This window comes from Symphodus melops (genome assembly GCF_947650265.1).
Source record: "Symphodus melops genome assembly, chromosome: 4".
NCBI classification, from domain to species: Eukaryota; Metazoa; Chordata; class Actinopteri; order Labriformes; family Labridae; genus Symphodus; species Symphodus melops.
In genome coordinates, this window is record NC_136694.1 from 25,980,243 (window position 1) to 26,004,203 (window position 23,961).

Sequence of the window (23,961 nt, forward strand, 5' to 3'; positions counted from 1 at the left end):
ATTATCTACTTCAAAAAGTTCAGTTAATGACTTTATCAATCAATTGAAAACACCATGAGTAAGGTGTCGATGGTTTAGCAATCAAATGTCTGTCTAGAATATGTATTCAGTTTGACACATAAAGAAGAGCAGCGAGGAGATGTTTAACAATTCATACTCAATAAGCCCTTTTACTACCAATAAAGAATCTTCCTCTTCTTTCACTCATTGTCTTCCTACTGAAGAGAATAAAATAAACGTGGTTCATTAGGAACTAGGAAAATCAAACTCAAACAATATATATTGAACATTCTGGGATTATGGAGGTGAAAAATTCACAACACATTTCCTTCCAATATGTGAATTATGGTAACGTTATAGATATTGTATAGTACATACAAGTCTAAGATTTTTTATTTTTTTTTACTAGTCTCAGTGTATCTACGTGGTTTAAAAACTAAACCAATGTGGTGACAAATGTGTGTCCGCCACCATCAATGCCATTGCGTCTCTGCTTCTGCCTGTTGATGTGACAGGAGCTGAGCCGGTTGGATTGAAAAACGTTGAACAGCTTCTGAAGAAGCCATAAACAGACAATCTTAACATCATTAGGATTCTACATAATGGACATTAGTTACAACATCCTGATTACTTAATGAAAAAACAGAAACAACAGTGGACCGTCCGCCACAATGATCTCAGGTAATTGATTCGATTGAATCAGCCAATCTGAACTCTTAATTTCTGATTTGTCAAACTAGATAAAATTCCTAGCATGTTTCACCCAGCACTACTTATTTTCCATCCCTCAGCTGCAGCTGACTGGTGCCCAGCCGATTAAGTGTTCAGAGAGTGACAGGCATAATTAATGAGAAACCACAGCCAAGGTGGTCTCATTCTGTCTAGGCACAGTGCAAAGCAGGAGACATGACCGGAGCACCTTAAAGTCTCTTCCTTATAATTACACACGCACTTAGCCAACCAAAACACTCAACCTCCTTCAGCAGAGTAATCTTTTTGGAAAGGACTAAACACAGAGGGAAGAAGATCCAAACACTCCTTCTGCAGGCCAAATGAAAAATCTCAATCAACAAATATCAGTGGCAAAAAATGTGTCACACAAAATAGAGCCTTCTTTTTTTTCTCTCTTTCACAAAATGCTTCTTTAAGCACCCAAATTAATTTTCAAAATAAGACAGAATTGTGTCAGATCCATGGATTAATTTTAGGCTCAAGACGGAAAGTAAAACAAAACGTTTGTCAGAATTCTTTTGCAAACATTGTAAAAAACTAAATAATGTCAATTGCAGATTTAATAATTAAAGCACATTTCCACAGCACTACAAATGTATTTGTATTGGAATTTTTTTTTATTTTTATCAACATGTGAACTTAGCAAAATATTGCAAATATTTTGATGATACAATTGTAATATTCTCAATTATTATGGTACATTTACTTACGAACTGCATACATCATACTACTCATCAGTATGAGCTGTAATCATGATATGCGAGAAATACTCAGATGTGTACTAGATAGTCCAGAATTTGAAGTATGAAATGGATTACACCAGTCTTACTAAACCGCCCCACAATGCATTGCGCCTCTCAGACTTCCAACCACAGAGCCTGCCAAGAGGAATTAGCCGTCTATAGGAGTGAAAAAAAGAGGTGGAGGAGTAAGCATCGTCGTCTGGCAGATATAGCAGTTAATGGAGGACTTTTGTGTTTCTTTCTTTGATGTTGTGTCTTCAGCTTATCGATATAGCTATCTATCTCGTCCAACGTATGCATTGGCAGATGACTCTTGAAACGTACATTCTTTTTTTAACCATGACTTTTTCATGTGGTTTAAATTTTAAACAGCTGGTGTCGGTATCTAGCAGCAGTGTGGCAGTATTGATATATAGTGGGGACATAGGCAGGGGTCTGTTTCTGCTGCTGGTGAGCAGCTTTCACTGCAGAGCCAGAGAAGAAACTTTATTACTCAAGTTGCCTCAGGCTGCTGTGGCTCTTTGTGTCGAATGTTCAATCAAGAGCCATTGTCATTATTATGGCTTCTCAATGTTCGTTTGTTTGTACATATTGAAATTTCTAATAGACTCCTGGTGTTTGCATGCTGCAGAATCAAATCTAGCACTTGATTTTTCACTAATTAATTTCTTGATTGCATATCTCCAAGGTTCAGCCTTTTTCCAAAGTACAGAAAGTGATCATTCCTTCCCACGCCCAAATCCAGACGGGCAGCGATGCTATGTGAGGCCAAGTTTACTCACCGTCCTCCCGAGACCTCTGAATGAAGGCATCCACTCCACTTTCTCCGTAGTTCCCCTCTGAGGCCACTGTGGACACGTAGTTCCAACGCATGGACTTGACGATGTCCACCATGGCCTGGGCCTGGTAAGTGTCTGGGGGCACCACACGGGAGAAGAAGTCGTAGCGGGTGTTGTCACTGAGCTCTGGAGCTGTGGAGGCGTAGCTCACCTGGGGTATCTGCACAGAACACAAAATGGATCGTTATAAACTGGAGGTGGCGTTTAGGGAAAACTGTTATGAGAAAGGAGTGAGGAATAGCATAAAGAGAAAATACTATATATAAATGAAGAGGAAAGGCAAGGCATATTTGTTTGTGTCGCACCAATCAACAATAAGACATTCCAAGGTGTTTTTAATTGAAGAGATAAAAGACAAGATAAAAGACAAACACTACACCCTCTGAACCAAACCCAAAGTCGAAAGGCTAAATGCCCAGAGGAGAGTTAATCCGAGAAGAACCCCTGAAAATGACAACAACAAAAAAAAACCTCACTCAGTGTTTCCCACAGAATGGACAGTAAAGATTACATGCACACACAGGGGCTGCAGAAGAATACTGCAACAAACCATTGGAAGCTTTAGCTTTGACATAAGCATTGCATCTTAATCGGTGCTTTTATCAGAGGGACGTATGCACAGTGAGCTATCCTTTCTTTTTCTCTCTCTGGCTGCTCACCATTAGTTTTGCAGCATCTTGATAACAAGCCTCCCCACAGGAAGCTGGCTGGCTCACCTGCTGGATAAGTGAAACTTTTTAACTTCTGGTTGTGTGGCATTTCACCTAAAAAGCTACTTAATGCGTAGTTTGTAAATCCAAGTGTCAAACTGTGATCATGGTTTTATAAACTGCGCACCGATTTGCTTCTGTTAGGATTTCATCACTGTCAAGAGACTTTTTTTATAAGCCTCAGGATGCCCAGTATTTGTACCAAACTTCATCTATTCAGGGGAAAGTGGCTGGGTGGTGTTTATGCAAGGGGCTTTTTCGGAGCATTTCGGAAGAGCCTTACGGGGGGGTATGGGAGCGAATGGTCAGCGATTTCTCACTCTCCTCCTCTCTCTTGTGTCTCTCTCTCTCTCTCTTGTCTCTCTCTCTCTCTTCTCTCTCTCTCTCTCTCTCTCTCTCTCTCTCTAATACAGTAATTTTTTTGAACACCAGGGTATCATCAGTCAGAAACAAGCTAAGGGCTCTGGCCCAGTTTAGTTTTTGGGCCCTAATAAAACAATAAAAAACTAATAACGACAGGTGTATAGAATATGACACAAATTAGATAAGTCAACCAAAAACAGAAAAATACAAACTTATAGAAGTTGCTGTGCAATGTCAGTTGACTGGACGACACTTGTCTAACATTTTATTTGATAAAAGGCGTTGGCGACGAGAGAAGTTCTGATTTAAAACAAAGTTTCAGCGCCACAAGTTTGTTCCAGTTACACAGTGTAGAAATGTGAATGCTGCTACTCTGTGTTTCTTTCACCGCTATAGGGACATTAATCAGACTTGTCCCAGATCATCTGAAAGGTCTGTACGGTCGTAATGAAGTGGCACCTCAGTGATGTAGTCTTGTACTCAAACATCCAGCGCTTTGCAGCCCATTTGACCTATTTTAAGGCCACTCTGTTGGTCTTAATGAGGACTCGAGCAGCTGAATCTGGATCAGACAAAGCTAGTTGATCCACTGGGGACAACTTTGTACTCAAGTCCAAGCAAACAGGCGAAAAGGGAAATAGTTACTTTTTGTTAAACATGGGACGCTGTCTATCCAATGATATTCATAGATGAAAGAAATTCCAATAAATGTCTGAAATTGCAGTTACCTAGTGATAGTTATTGATAATTATGTGTGCATATTTCTCCTCAGCTCTATTAAGAGAGAAGGGTTCTGTTTATGTAAATGTTCAAAAAACCATACTGTAAGAGTAGTGGAAAGGCGATTATCTTCTTCTCAGTACTGTGTGGGGTTTTATAGTGTCACACAGCAGGTCATTAGGTGAGTGAAGTTTATGTTTGAAAAGTCCAAGACATGGACGAGTTTATTTATAGAAAACCAAAAAGCAATTGAAAGAACTTTATAGGATATTTATAACATGAAAAGTGTTTAAAGGAGCACTGAAGGCTTATGTTTAAGTTCTAAGCAGCAGTGACTTTTGCCTCCGGAGAGATTTGGTTTCATCAAAGATAAAAGCTAAAGGAGAGACGGGATATAAAATAGAAATATTGCCATGTTGCTCCGACGCTTAAAATCCATTTGCAGTGTTTATTCATCAGTGTTTCCTAGACGCTGGCAGATTGACTGTGACCTGGACAATATATTTGTGTATTCAAAAAATGTCAAGGAAGACTTTTCATCTTAAAACTCAACAACAGCCAAAAGGAGGCCTTCATTAAAAAGGGAGCTAGCACAGCCAACACTTGAAAGTGGGGCACAATAACAGGGAAGGTCTCCATCTTTTTGCTTTTCTGCACAGTATGCGACTTAAACACTCTTCAGGATAGTACAACAAAAGGAGTAAATCAGGTACAGAGGAGAGTATTAAATAATTCACCACAAATTTGTCATCCCTTCAATACCGCATACAGAACTGGTACTGAGATTGTTTTACATTGGCCTTGAACTCTGACTATCAAAATCCAATCAGTTTATCCTTTACAAAAAGTCCCTTCAGGCATTCAGAGGATTCTACTCAAAAAAGTATTGTATTAATAGCTGGCAAAGGGTTTTTTAAAGATACTATGATGCCAGAGTGTAAAACTGATGCATGGACGGACGGTCGGATTAAATGATGTGGGTGCTGATATATTAGGCGTAATAATCACAAATCTCATGGTTACAGCGAACCATTGGCAATAGAAACAAACCAGTTTTACTTTATAACCATAGTGTGTGTTTAACAAGTATTCACAGTGATGACATCCTTTGGTTTCTGAATTGGCATTATGAAGCCCAACAATCCATATAAAATCCCTATTTGATCTAAAATGGAACCTAATGGGGAGTTATTTGCCTTTCGCTGTCAGCCCTAAGGGGACCCTGAAGGATCTGCAGTTCTTTTCAGTTCAGCATTGGTTTCAATTTTCAACACCGGAGGTTGATGGTTTCCACTTTTTTTTTTTTTTTTTAACCCCCGAATGATGGTGTTTTGAATGTCACGGGGATTCAGTCAATGAAGGCTTTGGTTAAAGTCCATGAATTCCCCAAAGTTTCTAGCTTATTTTGTGATATTTACATACGTGACTTAAACTTTGCAATGGTTGTTAACCATTTTTTTTTCCCTTGGCTGAGGAAAAATCCTACCTCATCGTAACCCTCTTTACAAGAGGTCTGACGGCATCCTGCAAGCTGCCTTCCTTTTAAGACTGAAAATATAGCTACTGATCCAGCACCCCCACTGAGCCTTTTACCCCCAAGGCTCTGTGCTCCCTGCTACAGCAGACTGACCACTTCACAGGCTCAGATGATGCGTGTCACACTCATGAGCACAGGTCACTCACTAAACATTAATATATCTCCTAACGTCTGAGCAAAGAATGTTTCAAACTCTATAGATTGTGCTTGCTTAGCTGTAGCCCCTTGTGATTTTTTAGAAACAAATAAACCAATGTATTTATTTACATTGTATTCTCCGAATAAGACACACTGTAACTTTTAGTATAGAAAAAGCGTTATAATTGCAATAACTTGCATCATGGCAGGCATCTTCTGTTCTTCTCACTGCTCTAAAGATTGTACTGATGTGTGTGCTGCTGAAAGAAAAAAAAAAACATTACATAAGAAACGTAAATAGAAAAATAAATGGGTCAGCTGAAGCACAAAGCTTTTCTTGAGTGACCATGATTTCACATTTTCTGATGGTAGTCGTGCTTCACAACACAGGGGACTGTTTTCAGGGATTGCACTGTGTCAGTTTTTTTTGAAAAGCAAACGTTGCTCGTGTAAATGGATTTTTTTTCATCCCTCTGGCACACTGTGATTCACCAAACAGAAGGCAGAGGTGTTTCCTAGTAATGATACACAGGGTGCCTTTTTGATAACTATCTGCCCTTGTGTATGAACAAAATGACGAGAAGCAGCAATCAGTGGAACATACTAATGAAAAACAGCCCTGTTTTCTAACCTAGATATCTCTTTGCCACGTGCAACATTTCATTATCACGTTACTGGAGAAGTGAATGCCATGTACAGTACAGTAAATATGAAGGAAAACATCTCTGCCAGTTTGAACGTGATTAGTAAGATATGGTGAGTGAGATAGATTCAATGATATGTTTTACTTACACACACACACACACACACACACACACACACACACACCTACATGCACACACACTATGGTGAAAAGAATGTAAGTGATCTTGATGGTCTTTTAATGCAGTTAAATTTGGCCCTGAAATGATGTTCCTCCTCAAAGGGGGGCATGACATAACAATAATCTTGCTAAAAGAGAAAATGTTTCCCTTCTTTGTTTTTGTTTGTTTTTTTTAAAGGGTTTTATTTCTGTTGTTTTCATCTTCTCCACCACTGCCTTTTCCATTGTTGTCCAACCAACTCATGCCTGGTTTGAAATGAATTCATAAAGACAGGTAAGAGGCCTGAGTCGCTGAGGTATTTCACTTCCAAGTACAAAGACCTTTAGGTGATTCCCTGAGCGAGCTTCAGCCTGGAAAAAACTTAAAGTCATGATTAAGAGAGCATAAAAATGAAGTTAGTTAATTCAAGGAGTGACAATTTAAAAAAAGCCTCTCAAGAAAAAAATACTGTTTCCACCACCCCATGGCATCCTTGTTAATTGCATACTATACATAATTGTGTCACAATGTTTACATTAAAATATTAAAATGAATTTAAAAAAGACTAAACCCATGTTATATATGTATACATTACCTCATATATGTCCAACAGTTATCAAAGCCAGATAAGTCAGTCATGTATCAGTTATATCGGATGTGTGGCAGTTGCCATGACAGACAGGGCATCTTTATTGTTGCCATGGAAACATTGGATGTTACATCAAAAACCGCTACACTAAAACATCTGGTCAAGTCAGTACGATCGTACTGTTGCTGTATGTGCTACTGATATGAAAATGCCATGTAAATTATACATCTATACATGGGCGGGTAACGTATACTTCCCTCAGGTCTGTTTCGCCCATTTGTCTTGACTTTGGTCAACTCAGAGTTTGTTTTCATGAGGGGCGGGGATGGAGCAGAGGGGTGGTGTAGCAGAAACAACTCCCATGATTCTCAGCCAACCGCAACATCATCTGATTCCCCTTGCATCTGAATTTACATACTGTGCCTTTAAAGCTCTGGAAAGTGTTCTGTGTACCTGTAATTACAGCTATTGTTCTCAATCAAACAGAGACAGAGGACAGACTAACACCACAGCAAACTAGCCACATGGACCTGCAGTGCAACAAACTGTTTCTTCAGATGATATATGGAGAGAAACCTGGCAGGGTGGCTTTCTGAAAATGAGGGAAATATTAAATGAGCATAACACAATACATGGAGTGACATTTAGAGCATGTTCTCATTTACCTCGCTCATTAAATATCCAATAAGTCGTCATTTTAAAATTGGTCTTCAGTCAAATAAAAAGTCATAGCTAAAAGTTCCCCGAGCTTTCACGTGACGTTCTCCGCTTTGACACCTCACATGTTCTCTGCTGAGGACCCAGCAGAGTGAAACGTTGTGTTATTATTGTGACTACTAACAGATACAGTCTTGGGATGAATAGGCAGATTTCTGTAACACTTTTTCTGCGACTGACACATTCCAGTTTGCTAAAAGCATATGACAAGAATATTACAAGATCTCAAACAACCTCCCTTTGTGAATGCAGTGGGGGAAAAATCAACTACCTTTAGAAGCCTGTTTCCAACTTTAAAATGAAGCTGCCTCCTCTCTGTTGAGAAGCATGAATATATTTGGGTGTGTGGTTTAAAGTCTGTCCTGACAACCTCAATGATTTAATAGCTCACTTTTAAAATCGTATCTAAGCTTCCCTGCTAAAACAAGACATGTGGGTACATTTTGTGTGGTCCTAAAATAAGCATCTCTGGTTAGACATCCTGTTGAAAAGTTATAATGTGGCATGGAATTATTGTGTTGCATCCCCTTATGTTTTACAGCATCATTTAATACCTTTTAGAGACTGTCTGGCGCCACATTCATACCAAATGTTGTTTCCTGTTGAGATAAGGAGCAATTTTATGATGATTATGTTGGGACTCAAGGTTTTGGGTGCAGTGTTTTCTGTGTAAACCTTGCTGGCATGCAAAATAGATGACTATATTTGCATCTTTAATTTTCAGACACCTGACAGATCCTTGCAACCTGCCGCGCCGTCGAAACGCAGAGCATCTGCTTCAATGGGATGCATATGGGAAACGTGGATGAGTAAACATAGCTTATACCTTGCAATCTCATTTAACACAGAAGAGTGCTTTCATATACATGAGCTAGAGCCAGGCTGGTGTCCTAGACGACTTCAGGTTTTTACTGAACTTATGAACTAATGACTGCATAAACACTGGTTCCTGAAGTAGGCTTTTGAAGTCCATCTGTAGCGATCACCATATTGGACATGCTGTCCCAAATTAGCTTTCCATCATCTTCCAGGCGAACAACTACACCTGAATGTCAGTCAGACCAACCACGCCTGTCAATAACAATAACGCTTATCCTTCATAAACTCAAAACAGATGAGTGTTTCTTTTTTTTTATTTTCTCTGTAATGTGTATGCTGATCAAGAAAGAAGATATTCAGATCAAAACACATTCCTGAACTAAGCTCTACACATGTATATTTATGCTTCAAACTGCACTTTTTTGAATGGCTTCCGTGTCTTTTACAATTACCTCAAGTGGAGACTTGAGGTAATTTTTCAACATGAATGATGGATAATAGGATACAAACAAAATAACATTCAAAGATCAATGCCAGGTGGGAGGGTCCGAACACATCTAGCTACAGAAGGAGAGGGGGGACCTGTGACCGAGGGCGTGGTAGTGGATGACAAGGGGGCTGATGTTTTTTTTTGTGTGTGTGTGTGTGTGTAGGTGGAGCCAGCTTTGCTGGGGGCAAGTTCAGCAGGTCATGCAGATTTGTGAAATGTACTGGGACTGAAAATGTTTTTTTTGTTTTTTTTAAATTTATACATACTGAAGGGATCCAAATAATTAATTTTATTTGTTTCATGTTGTTTGCTTTGTTCTGTTTGGTCTATCCGTCATATTGTTTGCTTGTTTTGTTCTGTTTGGGTGGTGGTGTTGTTTTTTGTCAAAATAAAATTCAAAAAATAAAAAAATAATAACAAAATTTTAACATCCAAAGTTGCCGCTTGCTTTGACATCAAAATCAATTCCAAATCTACTTCTCTTGTCAAAACAAAAGCAGACCATTCAGCACCAGAATATAAACTCCGAAGCAGATGCTGCATTGAAGCCCGACCTGCTTCATAGCATGTTTCTTTAATGTCTGATGATGTAGAAAGGTAATAGTATGATTTAATTCAGGAGATATCTTACATAGTGGACCTTTAAGTTGAAAGCAATTTCTCTATAATCAGCAGCGCTGAGCAGCCCTGTCTGCTGTCTACAGACAAGTCTAAATGTTAAAACGAACAGCTGTGATAATCATACACTAAAACATCTGGCAAGCTCAAAGTCAAAAGAGTTCAAGGTTTGTTTTTTACACTCCCTGAACAGAGCGGTTTGGCATTGTTCGCTACATGTTGGAGAGCCACAGAACATCAGATCTCGCCGTGAAAAATGTTCCTTGCTCTCACGCAGCAGGAGCTCTATATGTTGGCTTCAGTACAGAAAGGACTGCATTATACCTAAGTGTCAGTGGGCAAAATGGAGCTACACACACTATATTTAGGGGGAGAAACAGTGCCTGCAGATTGCTGCTTCAGCTGAATGAAGATTAAACACACTGAAATCACAACTATTTCATGTTGTGTTACTGTATTATGGCCACTTGGAATCTGCAATAAAAACAACAGTAAATATAATATTTGTTTTTATGCAATCTCAACATCTGCTCAAACATTCATTATAATTTCCTTTTTCCTAACTCCTCAATTCATTTAGGCCACGTAAGAAAATTTAGTTCTGCCACCATCAAGAGAAGTAGTTTACATTTGGTAGAGAGGAATGTGGTGATCTCTTTGAGTCAAACACACCACTTCAGTGTTCACCGTTTCTCCTTAATTGCTATCAGCTGCTGTTGACACTGAGGAGAGATTAAAGTTTCACTTTGTTACTGTCAGGGTAAGAGAAGCAGCAAATAGCTGAGCCTCTTGAATAGAAAACCAATTCCTACATAATGATGTAACGAAACAAAATCTCACAGCTCAGGGAATAAACAAGCTCGCAAAGAAAACAAAGGGGGGCATTTGGCAGGGATTCAGACTAATTCATTGTTAAGAAAAGTGACAGGAAATTAATTCATTATCTCAATTATTTTCTTGGACTTTCAATAAGGCAGTGCCTCATTTCTTCTGCCCTCTAGGGCTGCATCTTTTTATTCTGACGCACAGAATTCTTATGTTGAGTTTAAGCCAAAACCAACTGCCTGGTTTGAGAGTGCAGTCACATGCAGCCACGTAACGCAGCCACACTGTCCTCTGTCAAATGTTCAGCCCCGAGAGGCAAGGGATAACATCTCTAGACCTTTTCATAATATTTCCATCTCTCAGATTTGACCTTTAATATTTTGACATTCGACTGAATTGAGAGGAGAAGGCAAAGCCAATAAGCTGAGCTCTTCCTACTTTGTCTTCCGCAGAGACTGACATCATCCTGCTTCAATCATGCAGATCACTTCAGGGAACCAAAGGCTCCCTGACTGCCTACTACAGCTTCACTGAAGTGAGTTACTTCCAGTTCAAACAGGATTTATGAACTGAGTTGAAGTTAGCGGTGATGTGACCGTTAAAGATGGGACACTTCAAGATGTTTGTCCTCCAACAAGAACAAAAAAAGGGCTTTGTTTTGAAATACTCATAGCAGAAATGTACAGAACTTTGATTAGTCAAATATATTTAGTTATATAAATTAGATAAGAAAATAACAAATTCTTCAGATGATCCCTCTTATTACAAAAGCATGGGTTCAAAACATGAAAAATGTTGTCACATGTTAGCAGCTTCACTGTTACGCTAACCTGTACATTGAGGGTGTGTTTGTAGTATGTTTTTTTTTTGTAGTAGTAGTAGTTTTTTAATCCACATGTTGATTTTTGTGTCACACTTCTGCTTTGTATGCTCAGATTTGCATGACAGTTTGAAACAATGTCAGTGTTGGAAATTGATGACAAATACAAGCAGAGTTAACTGAGATTGTTTATAAAACGGTAAACACAGCCTGCGAACACAAAACGTGGGATAATTCTCACAGTTACTGTTTTTGTATTTGTCTTTTTGGAGACAATCCACAAATGTCTTGCTACCACAGATGTTTGTTGTGTTTTCCAAATGATTAAGTTGCCAGATTCGTGAAGCAGGATAGTGCATTCAAAGGTTGCAAATAAACTCAGCTTTCCTTACACCAAAGCAGTCCAATGCTTAAGTGGCAAACTCTCTGAAGAATGGAGCCAACCTCTGTTTCCCTCCTTCAGCTGCTGCCATAAGGGCAAAAGATGCAGGGCCAACCTTGCAAATAAAAACATCCATGGAAAATAATTGTCCCTTTTGCCATAATATACTGTACCTTAATCAGTAAAGACAGCCTTGATATGAAAAAGCTACCAGACCAAATTCATATTTGGGGTTCAAACTGGGAATTGAACCTAGTGTCCCAACCCAAGTCCCACTATGAAGAACAGACAGTTGCTAAGGACACAGCTCTAATCAAAACATTTGGCAACAAATCCATAGAAAGAAGTCTGGTTTGGATTTTGGTCTCTTTAATCTGGGGAAAGAAGAAAACAGCAGAAGTATTTCAAATGTGAATAAACTGTAGGGCATGACAGAGAAATCTAAAACTTAAAGAGAAGGTCCTGGTACTGGATACATGGGATATTTTTCAAGACTGCTGAATAAAAAATGAAATGTCAACAGACTCCAACTGTGAGGAGGCATACAAACTGAATCAGGCTGTGTGCTGATTCATGCAGACATTGTCTCACTTCAGCATCAGTGGAAATGTTAAGTGTCATGTGAGTCATAAAACTTTGCTAGCTCAATTTAAGAGCTTTTTGGGGTCCAACGTCCCATTGACGTCACAGTATTAGCTGCAGGCTAAACTAAGCTACCGTAGAGGGAAACACAAACAGCCACCACAAGGTAGGCAACAACGGGTCGTCTTTTTGTGGTGCCAGAATAGAAGGAGTAAGAACAGTTATGTCTTGAAACCTAAATTCCACCATATAGCAGTCGCCACTGCCCGTCAACAACATGTAACGTGTTGCTAACCACATAACTTAGCTAACACAACAAGTGTGGCTAATGCGTGTTTAATGTTTTACATGTAAACCACAACAGTCACATAATATCAGCTATTATAATTATGAGATGATGATGATGATGATGATGATATGTTGACATTTGGAAGCCACATTTTCTTAAAACAGTTAATGCTGTAAAAAAAAGTGGAAGTACTTGATTACATTTGTTCTCTTGTTAAAATGCCATCCATCCATCCATCCATCCTTTAGCTTTACAGCTTCTCCTAAGATGAGTTAGGGGGGTAGAACCTGAATTTAGGTCTATAAGCTGGGTAACACACTACGGCTGTGCTCAAAAAATCAATATAGCAATATATTGTCATGTGCTCCTTGCAAATACATATGTTACACTATCGATAGGCCTATGGCTGCAAAGCTGGGATGAGCTATGATGCAGGTCACTATAACATCTCAACCATAGCTCTGGGATTCTTCTATTTTTTTTATTTTATTGGAGTCATTATTCAAAATCAATGTACATCACCATATGTATCGTATCATAGCCTCTATATTGTGATACATATTGTATGGTGGGGTTGTGGTAATACCCAGCCCGAGCACACACTCAACAGGACTCCAGTTGTCTGTTGTTATCGAGACGAAAGTAATAACTACCACCTCGATTTTCCACCTACTGGATTACATGGACAAACATTGTTAACTTGCCCTTTTATCAGGACATATTTGATATACTGTATATATATATATATATATATATATATATATATATATATATATATATATATATATATATATATATAGATATTTGAAAAACACCCTCCACATGGCTATGACCATACTGCTTTCCTAAATCAATCCAGACTCACAATGCAAAATGAGAGGGTCCACGCTGAAAGTCCAAACCCGGTCACATGGGTCCCTTTGGATGTCTAAGATGCTCCAAGGTTCTTTGAAGCCCTTCTCGTCTGTGCTAAACTTAGCACCCCCATCTGTTAGAGACCTTATGATAAAGCATGTGAGGAATCGACTCGCTGCTATCTGGGTCTCTATCTCTCTGCTCTCCTCAGTGTGTGCGCACCAAAGACAGCACCTCTAGTGACCTTTTACTCCAGCTACTGAAGTTTATAGAAGACATAACTGAATCTATCGATGGCACATAAGAGGGCTTTCTGCTGCTTTAGTGAGCCAAAAAGAAAATGTTCCTGAGGAGGCCCATTTTCTCCAAAATACCACAGCAGCATCTGTACTTGTATTAGAAAAGAAAACAGGGTAGAGAATTCACGTTTCTAGAGCCAAAAGGGTGAGAATACAGTATCTCCAGTATAACCAAAGTTATACCATCATTTTTGCCTGCTCAGTCATTCCTGGTCCAGTCCTACAGATCCATCATTGGAAGCCTCCTCACACCATCAATCACAGTCTGATGTGTTTCTGTCTCCTGCCGCTGTGAGGAAAAGCATGTCATTCAAACCTCTGAGGGGGATATATTGAGTCCTGGCTGCACTGCATCACACACACAATCACACACACACACACACACACACACACACTTCTGGACAATAACAGAGCAGGGAAAAAGCAGAAGAGATTTACACTGGCCCTGCCAACTAGGACAGACACCTGTTTGACCAGTTTGGTTCGCTAAAGCCAGCTGCCACCTCTGCTGTCTCCTCACATGCAGACATTTATCATTTCAAATGTGTGTTTCTAAGAGAACAGATTACTAACTTTGAAATATTTTCTTTATTGCCAGAGGCTGGAACTTAAGACTGCATTTAGATACAAGTTAAAACAGATGATTTGAGGCATTTCAAACTCAAGAAATCAGACCATTTATATGTCTGGAAGCAGCTGTCATCTAATGGGCGCTCTCGAGTCTATTGCTGCACCAGTTGATAAGGCAGCATGTCAAGTTAGCGAGTGGCTACTTCACTAAACTCATGGTGAGAAAAACAAGAGGAAATGTATTTTGTGCCAGAACAATTTTTTTAAGAAAGTAATGCTCAAAGAGTGATTCGAAAAACATATTTTTAAAGATTTCATTAGGGAAAGGTTTCTAGGAGCGCTCTTGTCTTCTTATATTTTATTCATCGAATTCAAAAGTGTAAACGAATATGAAAAGATCTAAGCAAGACTAAATCCACCAAAAATTGTCATTCAGTGGCATAAACACCTAAACAGGACCAACTACTTTCACGGTCCATTTTAGGATACTTTAAATCTGTTATACAGGGTGTTGTATTTCTCACTTCACATTCAGACAGCATGAACAAATGACAAACACACTATATCCTGGATCATAGTGAGTTATTTCAAACACAGCTTTTGACCTGTCGGAAGGAAAGGTGGAACTAATAACATTAACGATGCTCTGGTCCTTTTTAGTGACTGAGGAAGCCACGAAGTGACTTAAATGCTGCTTTTAACCAGGGCTCTGAGATTAACCAAACTAAATGGGATGGAACCAGCTTTGATGTTATTGATCAGCACCTCTGCTTTTCCTGCATAAAAACAGCTACTGTGAGAGAGGTCCAATAAGACATGAACAAACTAAATAAATAAATAAGCTACTCTCAAAAGGTGATGATGGATTTCAACTTGTATCGTGCTTTTCAAGTCTCCTGACTCAAACACTTTTAAACCACATGCAAGTCACACCTACGTACTGTACATCCATTCATACACTGGAAGAGGCTGACCATCAGATGTACTGTAACTTATCCCATTCATATGCCACAGACGAAGGAGCCGAGTCAAGTGTCCTGCCCAAGGACTCATCGGACGTGTAGTTGCAGGAGTTGGGGAACTGAACCGACCTAACTTCCGGTTAAACGACCGACTCAACCAAAGCCGTTCATTTAAGAACTTGCCATCTTTCTTAAGGGGCAACTGCTTATTCTTTTAAGCCAAATAAATAAAACGGAAAAAGTATCCAGTATTGTTACAACAAATAAAAACAGATTCAGGGTTTATCACTCACACCAACCGCGTCCCTGTGTCTTGTTACAACATACAGAATATGGAGGATTCCTCTCGTGTGCACGGCTGATCTTCTGTCAAACACTGATGCAACCATTAGACATCAACATTACCCTCGCATGATGAAAAATAGCCACAAGCATTAAAAAATAACACAACGCCCAACACAGTATTAAGCAGCGGATCACAGGTCTGCAGAGGCATGCCAGGGGGATACGACAGCCCGCTATTTGAAAGCATATGGCAGAAATCATACATATACATCGTCTGCCAACACATTCACCAGGTAGCTAATGAGGGAACTAGTTTTAAGGGGCGGTTTTATGTGGATAAAAATTACAAACGAACAGTCGCAAAGGAGCTTTGAAGCCAAATCCTCAAGACAGAATTTTACCCTCTCCTTTCTGGCTTGTAAAATCCCACTAGCTTCCAAGAAAAGTATTAAATCATGTGGTGTGATGACAGTCCAAAAACTGACTGGTACATCACAACAAATTGGCAGACACCATTAACCATAGAAATAAAAGAAAGAGGAAAGCCTCCCTCTGCCAGGTCCCTTTCTCTGCAGTGTGCTTAAAACAACCCCAAGATAAAACTCCCTACTCCAATAAAATGCCACTTAATAACACAGGTGCAAAGTGTCCTCGTAAAGACCCCCAGATATCATCAATACGCAGCCATCAAAGTTATTGCACTGCTGGGTGACAGGAGCAGAAAAGATGGTTCTTTGAACTGGGCGGACCACAAAGCAGCGCAGTGTCACATTCACGGACCCTTTCAAGAGAGGCTGTCACCCGTATGTCAACGTTTAAGCCACCAAACTTTAACCACACAATCATGAGGGAATGTTGATTCTTAACAGTACTACCAGGTTATTTTCTGAGGTTATCTCCGGTTTTCTGTGTGGGCTCTTATCCGAAACATCTCCAGTGTTCATTTCAGCTATCTGTCCCAGCAGATGGGGGATGAACTGGCACGGTTGTATTTGAGGGTTTATTTCAAATTCTCTGTGATCCTCTCTTCTTTGAATGTTGATCTGACTTATTCCTGAACACACACAGTGTCACAGTTTCCCTCTTTACTTCAAACAGAAAAAGGGTAAAGAGTCAAAATTTTGTGAAAAATTGCTTTGCTGCATTTTCACTTAAAGTACATATGCTGACATTCACAGCTCAGCATGCATCCAGATCCAATGTTCTAATCTCTTAAGACTCTTTTTTGTGGAATAATAAAAAAAAAAAAAAAAACGTCTTTCTGATGGTGGTACACTATAGTGGATATGGAAAGATGGAAATTATAAATTCCTTCACAGCAACATCAGTCTCACTTCACTGTTGGTCAATAACCCATTACGTTCCTCCCCATAAAATGACTGGATATGCACGAATGCTCATCAATCATTACTCCAACCTTATGTTTACTGTGACTTTGGAAACTTTTCAAGCTGTGTCTTTAGTCTAAGATTAATGAGGTATGAAATATTAGCAGAGTAAGTTCACGTAATTCCACATGATGTTATTTAATGGAATAATGCCGTTTTTTTAGGATCACTTGAAAGTTGCTTGCAACTATTTCGAGAAGGAAATTAAATATTTTGAATGAACATGACACATGGAAAGTGAGTATGCTGAAGCATAAAGCACTAAAAAGATGTTTGACTCTGTTTAGTCAGCTAATGCTTCACTGGCAAAGACTTTCTATGATGCATTGACTGCACCAAAATCTGGCTTTTGTTCATGTTTTAAATGAGTCTCCTAGCAACAGGAATTATATTGATATTTAAAGTTAAACTGATTTTACAGCTGGACAAACTTTGGGTTGAAATATGTGATGTGAACACAAAGAAAAACCAAAACCTATAATATCAAATATGCATACAATTAGATTCTGAACTTTATGATCCAGTTCAAGGCCAATTCAATGAAATACAGATCAATGGTGAGTTAACCTTATAAGCTCAGGTTACTCTTGTGAGTGGTAAGAGAAGTCATACTTTGGAGTCTCACAAGATTAAAGACCTCAAACAGTGATAAGAAGCAAAGCCTCAGTGAACTGGTTCTTAACTTTGTAAGTGGGCCATTGACCAGATGACTGTACGTTTTTACCGATCCAGGGCTCTGCGGACCAAGCCACTCCAGTTACTGATAAGGATCGGTTTACCGTAACACCAACAATGCTTGAGTAATTCATTCCTATATTGGAGATATTTGAGGAGTTTACATATAAACTACAAACTGTTTCAACATCTTCATTTTTTCATATTTTTTGAATTTATTTTGGGTTTTCTGCTTTTCTCTGTTTTGTATGATTTAAAAAGTAATACATGTGGTTACTTTGTTGGCAGTTGTACAGAAAGAACAACAGTTGAGAATCTTATAGGCTTCGAAATGGTATAGGGTCATTTTCACTATCTTACTAGATTTGAACGGCCTAGTGAGTAATCCATTATTGGACCAACATATCAGTGGTTCAATTGGTATGATAATCATCCTTAATGTGTTGAAAAAAAGTGTATTTAAAAGAAGTTCACCTCAATAAAACACCTGCACAACTGCTTTACGCTTACAGAAGTGCTCCTCACTATGAGAACAAAGCCTGAAATGACTCAGTCAGTGTCAGTGAGTCTGTTTGTCATGCTTTGGAGTGTGTGACTGAATCATGTATCACTGTACTCACAAAGATTATTATTTTTCTCTCTCTCTCTCTCTTCAAAGTCACAGATATAAATCACACTTTCAATGGCCTCGTTAGAAGTTGTGGCCTGTGACAAAGAGAGCTCATAATCACAGACAATAAGCATACGGTAACATTTGTTTTGCATCAAGCGATGGAGCTGAACATTCCTCATTTCAGAACGGCACGAACGGGAAAAGATTTACCTGTTCTGTATTCAATCACACAAGAGGGCAGACTGCTGCCACTTCCGCACCTCCAACCCAGTTTTTCCATGTGCTCCTTTGATAAACTGTCCATCACAAATCCATAACTGAATGCATCCGTAATTAATTCATACAGGTAAAAAAGCATTGCCCAGTGTTGTTGTGGCTGTACTTGAATTCAAGCATTTTGTATGGGCCGGTGCAGAAAAAAAGCCTGAAGTATAAGAGAGCTGTTCTCTTCTTTTTTTTTTTTCAATATTTTCTTCGTTTCATAGGATGGGTAGCTGCTAGCTGTTAATAGTGAATAAATTGGGAGTGAAATAATAAGAATTCGTCTCATGATTTTCATTAGTATGCAAGGTGCTGATGGCAGCAGCTCTGCATGTGTTAACAATATCAACAGAGCCGGGGAAAAATGCAGTAAAAAGGAATAGAGAGAAACTGGTGGTTACTTCTGTCTTCTCTTTTTTTATGGTTCAGCCATAAAATCAGGCACATGACCTGCTTTGGTCTTGATTATGATTAGAGGAAGTCATTGGTGTGAGACTACATTAGTTTGTGTCTGTTTATGATTTCCTACAAACCTTTAAAAGCCTTGCTCCAAACATGTCTCTGACCTTTTCACAACGAGTTGCCCTTGCATATTAAGATGACCACACAGGTTTTTACAACCTATCTTTAAAAACCAAGCTCCAACCCCAGGGCCTAATAAAGGAAAAATAAGGTCAACATTCATAGACCCTTCTTATTGCCCTCATATTGTCATCCATGAGACCAGTGTATTCTCATACAGTGGCTCAAAGTTATGGACAAGTGCTGCTGCTATGACATGCAGTCGCTGACATGGAAAACTTGACATGGAAGTGTTTGATTTTGAGGGCTTTTGGGGTTACTTGTTTAGCTCACCTGGGACACTTATTTTGGCTTGCTGTTGGGTTGGTTGTAATTCTTTCACTAATCAGCCATCATGCAGAAACGCCATTGGCCCAGACAAACAGATAAAACTTCACATCACATTGTATTTACCAACATGCTACTCTAGTGCTACACTTTCTTCATTATGATCACCAATGACTCCAGCAAGTCAAGACTGCAAAAGTCAGAATAACACAAGCATCAACCTCAAGTGATCATACTTTACTTACTTTATACTTTATTCTAGACACATACTGTAGGTCCATATGTCATAGATGCAAGCAAAGCAAAAGCAAGGCATAATATAACACCAGACCTAAGGCTCTGAGGCTTTAAATCAGCAGTTTTATAAACCTATGGGTGACCTCAGTTTGGCCTTATCCACTCCTTAAAGATATCTAATGCCAAATGTTTGCTCTCAGCTTCAGAACTGATTAGGCATTTGTCTATTTCGTTGTCTCAGATCTTTAAGAGTGTTATTGTCCTTTTATCTTCACCACTGGTAATTGTGTTTGACTTTTGTCTTCAGGTATTTGATTGTTATATTGTTGTATGTAGATCATTTTAGTTAGCTGTTGTTTTAGAAGTGCAATAACGGAAACTAAATTCCCACAAAAAGCAGTAAATGTTTTGAGGGAAGACTTGAATCTAGAGGGCGTCAACTTCCTGCGGAGAAATATGAAAACATATAGACATTTATTCCATAATTGACAGAGACATCAGTGTAAATTCTAAAATGTATGTAGAGGGAGTAAAAAAGTGGATAACAGGAACAGAGCTGTCAGAGTAAAAGCTGATTATCTTCATTAAGTGCCCAGATGACATGTATTGCAAGCCCAATTATCCATACCACATATCTGTCATCCTACTGCAGACCTGTACAGACAGCGAGAGATAGAACTCCCACACTGTAATCCATAAACCTGTTTAGTCGAATCTCCAGCCTGAAGAACAGACCTCCCTGTCAGCTTAGGATAAAGCATGCACAGTCCTCTGTACTGACATTGCCCATGTTGCTCTCCTTTGTTGCTGAATGAATAAACAACTTAATTATTGATTACCTCTGAGTTCCTTCATTATTAAAATGTGGCTGTAGTTGAAAGCAGCACTGGGGTTGATATAGGTGATAGGGCAGCTTTTAGGAAAAAACATGTCCGTCTTAATTGTGATGATCAGTGTTGGGTGTCCAATTATTTGGCTCACAGTGTCAAAAGGTGCAAAATCAAAAGAAAAGTAAAGTTAGGATGTTCACAGAGTGTTTTGTTGGAATATTTTGTTATAATTTCATGTAGTTAAGGATTTGAAAATAATGGTTTAGTCATAAATTGTGAGTAAGGTCCTTGGTAGAAGATTGAGATCAAATGTGAAAGCAACATTAAATTATTCGATTACAGGACTATGTTAAATGCTTGATTCTGATTGGGCATTCATATGCATATCAACAGCCCGCTGTCCCTCGATAGCAGACCCATCTTACCCTACCACCTAACCTTGACAAAAAAAAGGAGACTGCTCCTCAGGACGGAGCTCTACTCACAGACTCTGAAGGATTAACTGTCTAATCACATCAATCCACAGACAGAAGTCAGTAAATTAGACGTTAGTCCGTTTACTGTAGGAAGAGGAAAAAGGTGACGATAACAGCGGAGGAAAGAAGTTTGAAGACACAAAAAAGAGATTTCTCCGCCATCCATTATCCCTTACAAAACAGCAGCAACTGACTATAGCATTTATGCGGAGTCATGTTTATGTCTGAATTAACAATACAGCCCAATCGGTGCTACTTGTTTGCTCACCAGAGAGACGAAATGCTTGACTTTGTTCACCAGCTTAAGGATATTGGCAAAGGCTGGGCCCGTGTAGAAATGTTCTAACTTGTTTAATATCAAGTCAACCACCAGACAATTACACTATCTTACCGAGAGTTCTCCCTCGTCATCAAACAGGTTTTCTTTAATGGATTGTAATAAGACCAAAAAAGTGTCAGTCCACTTGGTGAAGGTAATGAAAACCCGAGCTGCTTCATGATTATGATATGAAACAAGATAAGTCAAGTCTGTGACTTTTTTTCAGCTGTGTTTACACAATACAATATTTTCAGATCACCTCACGGCTTTACATTTCAAACTTGGTTCATGTTGGTACAACTTAATATCCTAAGGAACTGATTAACTGTCAAGTAAACAAATCCTAAAAAAAAATAAAGTTATATCCTATCCTAAACAAACAGCTGTAATGAAATGGGATCTTAAAGTTGCCAGCTCCTGGACAGAGTTGTTCAAAGGCTTTATCTCAACATTTTTTTCATTGGTCTTAACACATCTTTCGACTTTAAATGCACAAGTCCTCCATTAGTCAGTTTATGAGGACAAAAACAAACAAAAAAAAGCTTTTAAAATGCACACAAGCAAATTCAGAAATTGATCAAACTCTACTATTGGTGAAAAAGCCAAAGCGTAAGTGGTATGGCATTGTTGAAAATTGGGGCTTTAACGTCACAGTAGTTTCATATAAACACATTTTTATCAAGTGTTACTTTTTTTGGTGAAATAGCCAGGTTTAAGGTGCCTTTCCTAATCGGCAATTTCACAGTATTCAGAGCCAGAAGGCATCTTTTCAACTGCAGTGCAGTTTCCCTACCATACCTGCCAGTACTGCTACTCATTGTGATCCAAGCTGCTGAACCGAGAAACTTTATCAACCAAATATTCTCTTTACATACTATTACATTCCTGTTACTATATTGAAACAGGCTTAAAGTGTACAAGACAGTTAATGAAATTAGATGTCACAGAAGCCACAACGCATAGTCTATCTCTTCTGACACCATATAGGAGCTGTTGCACATCAAGGTGGATACAGAGACGGGATTTCAGAAAGCACAGAACACCAGTGAGTAGCACCAACAATAGCAAACAGCTGCCTTTGAATGGTGCATCAGGATGTTAGATTTATCTTGCTCTCAACATGACCTCTTTCGACTTGAAATACACAAGTCCTTTGATTGCCTCAGCCTCCCGGACATGAGCTTTCAATCAGACTCTTTTGAGAGCAATTCCCTGGCTGGGCTTTGTCATCTATATTTCGACAATTGTTTGGAGTTCTGATTTTGAGGAGCACTCAGGGACCGATCACTTTTACCTCCCCTGACCTCTTCTCTTGTCTCCAGTCCAGGGATAAAAAGATGCCCAGTTTTCGTCAAACACAGCATGCACACTCAATTATCTTTAAAGTGTTGATATTTTACCAACTCTTTTGTTGCAAAGAGACAAAACCAAATCAAACAGATACTGAATTGTGCGTTGATTTTCAAATGACTCATTCCAAATCTACATCATGTTATATCCAAGAGAGAAAACAATAAAAGACTTGTACGGTAGGCTTTACTTTTTGACTCATGTAGTTTTAACTTCTACTTACGTCTCTGTGTGAAACCTCAACTTGATGATTTATTTCCAGTAATAGACTAAGTTCTTTATGTGCTTTGCAGTGGGAGGATCGGATAAAAGAAAACAATGAAAAATTGCAATGAAATATAAACTGAAAGAAGTATGAAGTCAGCAGGAGCGTGTTTAAGGTAGATAAGGTGAAACCAATTGACTGTTCCTATTTTTTCCTAGTGGCAAAAGACATTTTATTGGCAAGTCGGTAAGATAGTCTCCCCAGCCCCGAGAATAAGCTGGAGAATTGCAACAGCTGGAGAAAATGCTATTGGTCACAGCAAGTCATTGAAAATGGAAGTCTGCGAGCTGTGAGCTTCTTCCATGAAATCGTGCTTCTCGTCTTTAAAAAGGTGTGGCATATTTCTAATGAGATCTCTCTATCACGCTTCAAGACAGACTTCAAAAGTAATTAACACATTCGGCATGACGTGCAGTAGCCTCTCTTCAGCCTGCACTAACTTGTCAGGCAGCACAGACGTGTCAGGATGTAAGTAATCATGATCCTATCGGACTATCTTTGAATGGAAGAAGCTGCACCGTCCAAAACAGATGCACTTTCAATTGTATCTTTTTTTTCTCATTAAGACCTATTAGAATAAGGCAGACAAACTAAAATACTGCACACAGCTTGAGTTACATTTCAGTAGATGTGAAAGACCTCACACCATGCAGGGAAATGTCTTATTGCAGTTGTGTTAGAGGCTACAACAGACAGTTTAGTGAATCGAAATATGTCACAGCAACCCTCAGCTAGCCCTGGGATGGTGCCCCTAGACACTCAGTTTCTGGCATGTGCTTCTTGATCAGTAGGTTGGGGAGGCCTGGCACATGGAGTGAGGGATTGGCAGTTCACAGCTTGCTTTTAGGAAAGGCTGAATAAATGATTAAAACAGGATGATGGGCAGCTTTATAACACAGACGGGGTCACAGAGGGCTGGCAAGTCAAGGAAGAAGAAGAAGAGGGAAATAATAATGCACTCACATAGCCCAGGATATCTAATTACAACTGACCGGGAGTAAATAGTGAAAA

At 39.1% G+C, this 23,961-nt stretch overlaps 1 protein-coding gene across 1 annotated transcript in view; it reads right to left on the reverse strand.

Annotated features, from left to right (window-relative positions):
- LOC306822793 (metabotropic glutamate receptor 4-like) overlaps nt 1-23,961 on the reverse strand; it is a 167,397-nt gene that overhangs the window by 69,308 nt on the left and 74,128 nt on the right. Inside the window, exon 3 of the mRNA XM_079342011.1 lies at nt 2,258-2,474. Within this exon, the coding sequence (XP_079198137.1) occupies nt 2,258-2,474 (217 nt within the window). The remainder of the gene's footprint in view (nt 1-2,257; nt 2,475-23,961) is intronic.